At 33.4% G+C, this 10,159-nt stretch overlaps 1 protein-coding gene across 1 annotated transcript; it reads left to right on the top strand.

The window, feature by feature from the left end:
• Positions 1-6,146: 6,146 nt before the first annotated feature.
• Positions 6,147-8,840, top strand: LOC115962497 (cytochrome P450 78A5). The gene is made up of 2 exons (XM_031081346.1): positions 6,147-7,326; positions 7,927-8,840. The coding sequence occupies exons 1-2, from the start codon at positions 6,313-6,315 to the stop codon at positions 8,530-8,532; spliced, it is 1,620 nt and encodes a 539-aa protein (XP_030937206.1). The 5' UTR covers positions 6,147-6,312; the 3' UTR covers positions 8,533-8,840.
• The last annotated feature ends 1,319 nt before the right edge of the window (positions 8,841-10,159 follow it).

Consider the following 10,159-nt stretch of genomic DNA (forward strand, 5'->3'; position numbering starts at 1 on the left):
TAGGTTTATCATTCTAACAACAATTTTTTTTAATACTAACACTTCCTATGCTCACCTTCTCTATCCATACTTGTAACTTGTTTTTTTTTTTTTTTTTTTAATTTAATTTAATTTAATTTTTTACATCTGTGATATTTTTCTAACAAATTTTTTTTTTTTTAAAAAGAACTTGTAGGCAAGTACTCTACTGTTCTGAACTTCGGCCTTGTCAACGAGCCAGACTTGACCAAAATACTCTAGGCCAAGATTTTTGTTCACAAAGACGGGCAATTAAGGGTGGCTCATCTCATCCTCAGCTACAACCCTCTATCAATCAGCTACCAAGCACCCATGTACGTGATCAAGGCGAAAGACTACCATCTACACTTGATCAACGTAGCTATACCTGATTTTCTTAATGCAGGTCCTGCCTTAGAAGGCGTTCAACAGATAGAATTGTCATTCCATCATGCTGCCGAGGAAGAAGCCACACCTTCCCAACCAACTATCAAGGAAGAAGAAGAAGAAATAGTTGAAGTTTTAGAGTCCAAGGATGATTTTAAAGTTTTCAACCAGCCCCAATTCCTAGAAGTTTTAGCTAGTGACTTCAGTCATCTTCCCCCAGCCCAAGTAACCCATACCCAGGAAGCTCCAATAGTTCTTGATGCCATGGTACTACAATGTAAGACCAGATCAAGCCTCCTAGACCTGCTAGAGTCCCACGCAGAAGGCAACGTGCCCAAGAAGGCAGTCCAACCCAGGCCCCCCACTCCTCCTTCTGGTTAGGTTCCCCAAGTTGCCTGCTCGACAAAAAGAGGAAGCGAGACTAGAAGGGGAAAGAAGTCCTTCTCTCGCAAGCTCGTAATCTCCTTCTCTTTGAAGAGAATAGAATCTACAACCAACAAAATGATAGAGTACTATTAAATAAAATAAAATAACTTAAAATCTAAAATAAAAAATTGTCAAAATACCCCTAAAATATTTAAATTGACCAAAATATCCTCTAAACTAAAATGACAGAAATACTCCTAAAATCTTTATTTCTACATAAGTTAAAGAGATATCTAGTATCACATCATTTAAAATCATAGTTCATTAAATAAAGAACAATATCTAATTTTATATGATATAAAATATGCACACGATTAGCTTCGCAACAAATTAAATCATCACATCATGAGAAATGCCTCTTTGTTATAAACAAATGGAGAAGACCTTAGAGTGGTATCAACCTAAGATCCTCAATAAGGGCATACTAGCCAAAATCACCATACCATGTGCAATTTAGTGGAATTGAATAAAATGGTCAAATGAGCTAGAATTTAGAACGAGATAGAATTGAGGGGGGGGGGGGGGGGGCATATTGGCCAAAATCACCATACCATGTGCAATTTAGTGGAATTGATTGGAATGGTCAATAAGCTAGAATTTACAACAAGATAGAATTTTTTTTTGGGGGGGGGGGGGAGGGGTGATTCATACCGGTTAACTAAATTGAATGGATTTTATTTTATTTTTTATTTTTTTACTATTATGAGCAGAATGGAAGACAATTTCTAAAATTGAATTTGATAAGACAAGGGCCTTTTATCTTTTCATTATCCAGTTGATCTTGAAAATGGAGAAGTATCATATTACGTGAATTAAAGATATATTCAATGTCACATCATTTAAAATCAAAGTTCATAAAATAAAGAACAATATCTAATTTTATTTGATAAAAAATATGCACAATGTTAGATGCATAAAAAAAAAAAATTAAATCATCACATCATGGGAAATGCCTTTCTGTTATAAATAAATGGAGAAAACCTTAATATTGTATTGTGATGAAGTAGTGTATTACATGCTATAGATTTATAAGATGAACACTTGTAAAAAATAGAAAGAACTTGGAGACACCAGTGTGGTATCAACTTAAGACTTGAAGCCCAGTCAAAAGAGTTCTCAATAAGGGTATACTTGCTAAATCACCATGCTAGGTGAAATTTAGTATAATTGATTGAAACGGCCGGAATGGACTAGAATTTATAACAAGATGGAATAGGGGGTGATCTGTACCGGTTAACTAACTTGAATGGAATTGTCTAAGTGTAACAAAACACAATAGTTAACATTGAATTTGATTAGTCAAGGGTCTTTTTCTTTTCACTGTCTAGTTGATCTCGAAAATGGAGGAGTTGCATTTATTACATTTGATAGATATTTTAGCAAAATTGTTAGGGTCATATTTTATTGTAATTGGCTAATCTTTTGACAAAATGCACTTTACTTGTAATTAGGTAGATCTAAGACGGGTTTAGTACTTCAAGAAACACATTGTTCAAATCAAGTATTAAAGACATGAAGATTAGTCCAAGAAACAAGTGAAGAAAAGTTGTTCATTAAGTCTCGACAAATGCCTGCTACCGAGACTTAATGTGAAGCTCGATAGATAGCTTGACAATAATTCAATCTATCGAGAATTACGATTTCAAAATTTCTAGATCTGAAATTCGGCCCAATCTTCTATATTTGTTTGGGGTTTCTTTTCTCACAACCCTAAACATATATTAGACTTATTTTAAGAGTCATCACACACGAATATAGAGACCAAGAGATTTATTTTTCTCTATGTGAAGCTACTGTGTTTGTACGCCGTTGGGTTTTGTAACCGAGTGCTTCCTGATTTTCATTGTTGTTGAAGTGAAGAACTTTGCAACCAGCAACATTTGTTTAAGTTGCTGGAGTTAGACACATACTAGGATCTGTGTAAAGAGTTAGTCATAAATTGGAGGTCTGTGCATCAAAGGAAAAAATGCTACTATAAGATCAAGTCCAATTGGATCTTGGAGTAAAGGTTCAACTGTAAGTTGGTATTTCGAGATAGGCCAAGTAGTTGGTAAGATTTCTTATACTTGTAACCATTTGATTGTTGATTAATGGATATTTGGAAATGGTGACCTTAAAATCACCCGGTGGGGTTTTGCTTTGTGAGGTTTTCTTCATTTGTCAACAAATCACAGTATTCAATTTATTTTCCGCTGCACTTAGTATTTTTGGTGATTTGTTGGTGCCTTCATATTTTGCATGCAATTGAACTTAATTAATCAATTTAGGTAATTGAATTAATTAACCGGGGTCAAGCTATCTTAACCCAACAAAAAATTTTAGCTATTGTGCTTATATGGAAATGTTTTACAAGGTAAGTGGTAGGGTTGTCCACAAACCCGAGCAAAGTTATCCACCTGACGGATTTGATCGGGCCTAAATCAAAAATCGACTAAGTCGATGTCTATGATGGTTGATGATGGGTTTTCTCCTTCAAAATCCAGCAATGGGGGGCGAGTGGTGGGTTTTATCCTTCAAAATCAAAAAAGTCTCATTTGATCGACAACAGCAAAAAATCCGTGAAGGTTATCACCAAATCCAATGGAGATCTACCAGATCCAACTGATCTCAGTCAAATTTGGCGAGAACTTCCAATCTAGTGACATCTCTATTGGATTTGGTGAGATCTCCTTAAGATGTGACGAAGATCCTCCATCTCTGCCTTTCCTTCCTATTAGCTAGTGTCCTCCAAATCTGTCCGCCACCTATGAATAACTCAATTTGTTCAAACCATTGTTCCTTAACAGTCAACAATGAGTTTCTTTCTCCTCCACCCGATTTGATTGGGTCAAGTACAAGTTGAGCACAAACCCAACTTGATCCGACTATAGACACCCTTCATAAGTGTTATGGCCATGAGTACTCATTTCTTAACTAAGGGAAGTGATATTGTATTGATTTTATGCTTGTTGTATGTCTTCGACCTTAGAAAAATTTGGTAATACTTAGTCTTTTAGTCGAGCCAGTCTCATGTAGGCCATTCAAGTGTCTTGATCATCTTCTTTGTTTAGAGGTTGTTCACCCTTAAGAGTTGATCAAGCCAATCTCATGGCCTTTATTTTCCTTCTTCAGACGCCAGTCATTCTTATGACCTAATCAAGCCTATCTCATGGCTTTTTCCTCTTTCATTAGAGGTTGGGCATTCTTATGACTTCGAACTAGTGTTTTGGCCTTTTATTATTTCTTTAGAGGTCAATTACTCTTTTAAAATCATTAAAATTGTTTAAATTTGGCAAATGCCTCTTTGGACTGTACTAAAATATCAATATTACTCTACTTGTTTTAAAAGAAATGGCATATTTAATGTCATATCATTTAAAATATTAATTCATCAAAAACAGTATCTTATTTTAAATGATAAAAAGTAGGTATACTTTTATATTCATAAAAAAATTAAACCATCTCATTATGAGATATGCCTCTATGTTAAAAACAAATGAAGAAGATCCTATTATTTTATTAAATAATTACAATTAAAAATAATGGTTCTAGTACGAAATTACTAAAATTAAGTGTATTAATTTAGTTGTTGGTATCCATTATATTTACATAATAAATATAATAAATCTCATACAATTTGACATAAGTATCAAAATAAACCCTAAAATTTTAATTTCTCAAGGACAATTTCTATTTGATCCATTCAAAGCATTCTGAACTCCAAATAAGTCTATGCTAACTTTATTTTCTCTTTTCTTTTCCATGAAGGTGTCTAGAATCCTTTCAATGTTTGACTATTTCTTTGGGTCAAGATAGTCTCTAGAGGTTTTGAACACAAGGCCACATAAATTTTTGTTAACCTTTTTTTTTTTTTTTTTTTTTTTTTTGGGAAACAAATTTCTGTTAACTTAAAGCAACGCAAAGTCACGTAAACTAACTTAAAATAACGGAAAGTCATGTAAAGCACACTGCACCAAAATTTCTGCAAATTAAATCGCATGATGTTTTGTGTGGCTCTTAAAATGTTTACAAATAACTTACTCGTGTAAAATGATACTAAAGGTTTATCGAGCATAAACTTTTTTTTTTTTTAAATAAAATTTTTTATAAGTTTATTGAGCATAAACTTAATTTCAATGAAGGTTCAGATTACAGCGGCTTTGAAATTATAGGATGCGATATATTGTCACATATATATGTAACTTCAAGTCCATGTTATATTATTATTAATATCTTTATAATTATATATATATAAATATATATATATATATAAATTGTTTTGTTCAATAATTTTTTTTTTTTTTTTAAAGTACAATTTTTAGTGTAAGATCCACGTGGTGACCACGAACCAGTTTTAAGTCCAATTTTGAGTGTGGTTGAACGCTACTAGCCATTAGGGCCCGAAAAGAACCTTATGGCTAAGTCCTTTTGACAAAAGAAGAAAGCAGAGAGATATGAAGTTGAATAATGGGCAGAATCGTAGTTTTAGCAGAAAGAGACATCCCAATTACCAAAGTTGATTCTTCACCCTTAAGAAAGAACTGTATCTTCCAAACTTATCCTGGTAATTAAAAATTAATAGTGAAAAACTAAACCCCATTTTTAACCACGGTTAATTCTAATTTATTTTAATATTTTATTGGAGATAAATTCTTAATTTATTTAGCCATCTTTTTTTTTTTTTTTTTTTTTGGAGGGGGAATTTATTTAGCCATCTTAGATGTACAAATTTTACTCCATAAATTTTATAAACTAATATATCAATCACAACATATTTTGTAAGTCAATTATAAAATATTAATTAAGATAAAAATAATGCTTAAAATACCACAAATATTATTTTTCTAAAGACATTTATTTATCATGTGTTTAAGTGTAACCAATCACGTTGAAATGTTATCAATTAAATTCATTATTTAAATTAATTTGAACCTTTTTATAATAATTAAAAGTTTTTTTAATGAGCGATACTAAAGATGTTATAAATTTTATCATATAAATTGTAATGTGTTACAATCTCTTTAATAAAAAAAATGATTTAAACATTTATTTATTATATGATTGAAATTATATGGATGAAATAAATAATTTAAACATTTATATATAAAAAAATGATTTAAACATTTATTTATTATATGATTGAAATTATATGGATGAAATAAATAATTTAAACATTTATATATAAAAAAATGATTTAAACATTTATTTATTATATGATTGAAATTATATGAATGAAATTGACCAATCACCATTCTTTTATGCTAAAATTTATGATAGGTTGAACATTTTTATATTCTAATATTTCTAAACCTCACCACCATCCCTGCTCTATAAATACCATTCTTCCACACTCTCATTTCACAACTTCTCAGCTCTCTCTCTCTCTCTCTCTCTCTCTCCTTTGTGTTTCAGTGCGCTCCTATTCTTATTCTCCAAAACCGGTTTCTGTTTTTTGTGTTTGTTATTTTCTCTCATTTTCTTGGCAACCAAACGTAAAACAAAGAAAAAAAAAATCCAACCAACATGTCATTTGAACACTACTGTTACTATCTCTTCTTTCTGCAACCTGGATTTTCAACAATCCTTAGCTTCAAGGCTTTCCTATGTGTCTTAATGTTTATATCTGTGTTTTCTTTCTGGCTCTCACCCGGTGGTCTTGCTTGGGCTTTATCAAAAACCCGAGTCCATGTGGTTCAAACTCGAACCGCCATTGCTGGCCCTTCTGGTTTGCCACTTCTTGGCTTGGTTTTCGCCTTCACTGGCTCTTTGACTCATAGAGTTCTCAGTAACCTTGCTGAGACTTTTAAGGCCAAGTCATTGATGGCATTCTCAGTGGGGTTCACTCGGTTCATTATCTCTAGCCACCCAGACACAGCTAAAGAGATTTTGAACAGCTCGGATTTTGCTGATAGACCTGTTAAGGAGTCAGCTTATGAGCTTCTCTTCCATAAGGCAATGGGATTTGCTCCGTTCGGGGAGTACTGGAGGAACCTGAGGAGAATCTCAGCCACCTATTTGTTCAGTCCCAAGAGAATTGCTCATTTTGGTGAGTTTCGGAGAAGAATCGGGCTGAACATGGTGGATGAGATAAAAGTCTTGATGAAAGGGAATGGTGAGGTTGAGGTAAGGAAAGTGTTGCATTTTGGGTCATTGAACAATGTTATGATGAGTGTGTTTGGAAGGAGTTATGAGTTTGGTGATAAAGTGAGTGGAAAAAATCATGGGTGTGAGCTTGAGAGTTTGGTGAGTGAAGGGTATGAGTTGCTAGGGGTGTTCAATTGGAGTGATCACTTTCCTCTTTTGGGTTGGTTGGATTTGCAAGGAGTGAGGAAAAGATGTAGGAATTTAGGGGCAAAAGTGAATGTTTTTGTTGGGAGGATTATAGAGGAGCATAGGGCAAAGAGGGTTGAGAATAATGAAATAATAGTTGGGGTTGGGGATGGTGGTGATGAGAGGTCAGGTGATTTTGTTGATGTGTTGCTTGATTTGGAGAAAGAGAATAGGCTCAGTGACTCTGATATGATTGCTGTTTTATGGGTAAATTTTGCTAACCATTGATTATCTTTTAAAGTCATTTTAATTAAACTTGTATTATAGGTCAAGTTTTTGTAAGAGTAACTATAATAAGGTTCTACTCTTGCTCATTTTCTTGTCTTTTCAGTTATTTTCTTTACCATGCAAACCACTTAGGTAAATGCTTCGAGTTTAAGTTTACAGATTAACGCGAAAATTTTGCTATCCTAATTCCCCTAGTCAATCAATCTCAACTTTATTTGGGAATATGTACTGTTTGCAGCTTTGTTTGATTGATGCATCGACTTGGTTCCTTATGCTTTGGTTTTCCATCTTTTCAGTTTTGTTTGTTTCCTGAGAGAATTGCATGTTTTATAAATGCTTGAATAAGTACGAGATTGTTCTTTTTAGGTATCCAATAATGATATTGAGAATATGAATATATATTTTTTCCTTTTTTCTCATCTTGATAACATTGGTGTGGTCTCCTATTCCCTTTTCTTGTCTTGTTTCTCATGCTTCTTCTTTCTTCAATTTTTTCTCCATACAACCACCAATCCCTTTTGTTTTTAATGTGAAATTCCAACTAAAAAAATCCAACTAATAATATTCTTAAATCTTCAGGAAATGATATTCAGAGGGACTGACACAGTGGCAATCCTCCTAGAGTGGATTCTTGCAAGGATGGTACTGCACCCAGATATCCAAGCCCAAGCCCAATCAGAAATCGATACGGTGGTTGGAACATCTCGATTAGTCTCAGATTCTGACCTCCCCAACCTCCCTTATCTTCATGCCATAGTAAAAGAAACATTAAGAATGCACCCACCGGGTCCCTTGCTCTCTTGGGCTAGGCTTGCCATCCATGACACCCACATAGGCCAAAACTTTATCCCAGCAGGCACAACTGCCATGGTGAACATGTGGGCAATCACTCATGATGAGCAAGTCTGGTCTGAGCCCAATGAATTCAAGCCAGAGAGGTTTATGAAAGAAGATGTAGCTATTATGGGGTCTGATCTTAGGTTGGCTCCATTTGGTTCTGGAAGAAGGGTCTGTCCTGGTAAGGCCATGGGAATAGCCACTGTTCAGCTTTGGCTTGCACAATTACTCCAAAGCTTCAAATGGATTCCTTCTGAGCATTGCAGTGTTGACGTTTCTGAGTGCCTGAAACTTTCACTGGAGATGAAGAACTCCTTGGTCTGCATGGCAGTTCCTAGGGTTGCTTGAAATTAATGAATTTGATGGCGGGTTTGCTATTAATTATCAGCATGATGTCATATCCATGTTTTTGCAGTTACTCTATGGAGAGGACCTAATAAGATAGTTTACTTTTTATGTTCTCTTATCTGCATAATTTTGGTTTTGGGTTTTGTGTAGGGTTTCTGGTATTAGCTTGAAATGTTTTTAGTGTTTTTCGTTAAAAGGTTTTTACGGATGGTTCTATATTATCTATGTTGGCATGGAACTTTAAATTTCATGCCCTTGTAAACAGTTTTACCATAAATCAATGCATTACCTGGTTGCCCTTTCAATTTTGCTTCTTCTTACTTATGCATAACTCCATTAAATTTTAGTGACATTTGCTACTGAGATCCTTCTGATTCAAGTAATTGGAACCCTTTTCATTCAAATTATTTTGAATTTTTGTTTTTTAGTCTGATTTTTTATATTTTACTTGGAGCCAAATTTTTTTTCTTCATGCCTACGTAGTAGGCAAGAATGACCATATATAGCAATGTTAGTTTTAGTCGAAAAAAATAATGCTGAGATGGACAATATTATTGGAGGAGGTGGTGCTTATTGTCATTTTTGGTGAATGATCTTGTCACAGTGGTTGCTTTCAGTGACATGCATGCACCTTTAATAGCCTAATTTACTTGCTTGAAGAAATGCGGTATTAATTTCTGTTCGCAAACATCTTAGCTCAAGTCCAAACCATTAGAATATGTATTAAAAAATTAAAGTTACAATGTAGTCTAATTTTTTTTAAAGAATTAGTAATTTATAATGATATCAAAGTAGGTACTCCTAAATTAAATTTAAAATTTTTAAAAAGTTTAAGGCTTAAGGATAATTGATAATTTATCAAATTGAAATATTAAAATCAGCCATGTTGATATATATATATATATATATATATATATGTAAACAACTCAACAACATTGTTCTAAACCATTTTCCATATGGTACAAGCACATGCAAATGCACATGATTTAACAAAAAAAATGGACAACAGCAAGAGGAAAAATGAAAGAAATAAAAAAAGGAGAAATATAATTCAAACTAAGTAATACTCAATTTAGCTAAAAATATTGGCTCCAAGAAAGTTTAGAGTTAGTAGTCAATACTCACCAACTGCATTGCTCAGTTGGAATGAAATTTGGATGGATGGAAATGTGAACGTGTGAATTCACACTAAGCACAAGTAAAGAATAAGAAAAGCAGTAATGAATTACTAATATGCATGATTCGATCTAATCTCAAAGTATTTAAATACTAATTAAGTGATATCCTCTAATCTAATTTTAAACTGAGTATTGGAGATCTGTTAGGTGAAGTTGATTGCATGTTTTCCAAGCAACTGTTGTAACTGGGAGAGTTCTACTATATAAACTCTTACACACTAGTCTTCCACTTTGTGAAATCTCAGCTTTCTTAATATTATCAATTTCACAAACACATCCATTGGTTGTAATCATAATCAAAGTTTCAAATCCTCTTTCCCTCTTTTCCATTCCATCTTTATTCTTTCATGCTTGGTGTGCCTTTTTCCTCCTGCGTAACCTTTTGAATGTGCCACTACTTTCGCCATAATTTTGATTTGATTTACTACGAGTAGTGTGAAGAAAGAATA

This window comes from Quercus lobata, chromosome 10 (assembly GCF_001633185.2).
Source record: "Quercus lobata isolate SW786 chromosome 10, ValleyOak3.0 Primary Assembly, whole genome shotgun sequence".
Classification (NCBI taxonomy): domain Eukaryota; kingdom Viridiplantae; phylum Streptophyta; class Magnoliopsida; order Fagales; family Fagaceae; genus Quercus; species Quercus lobata.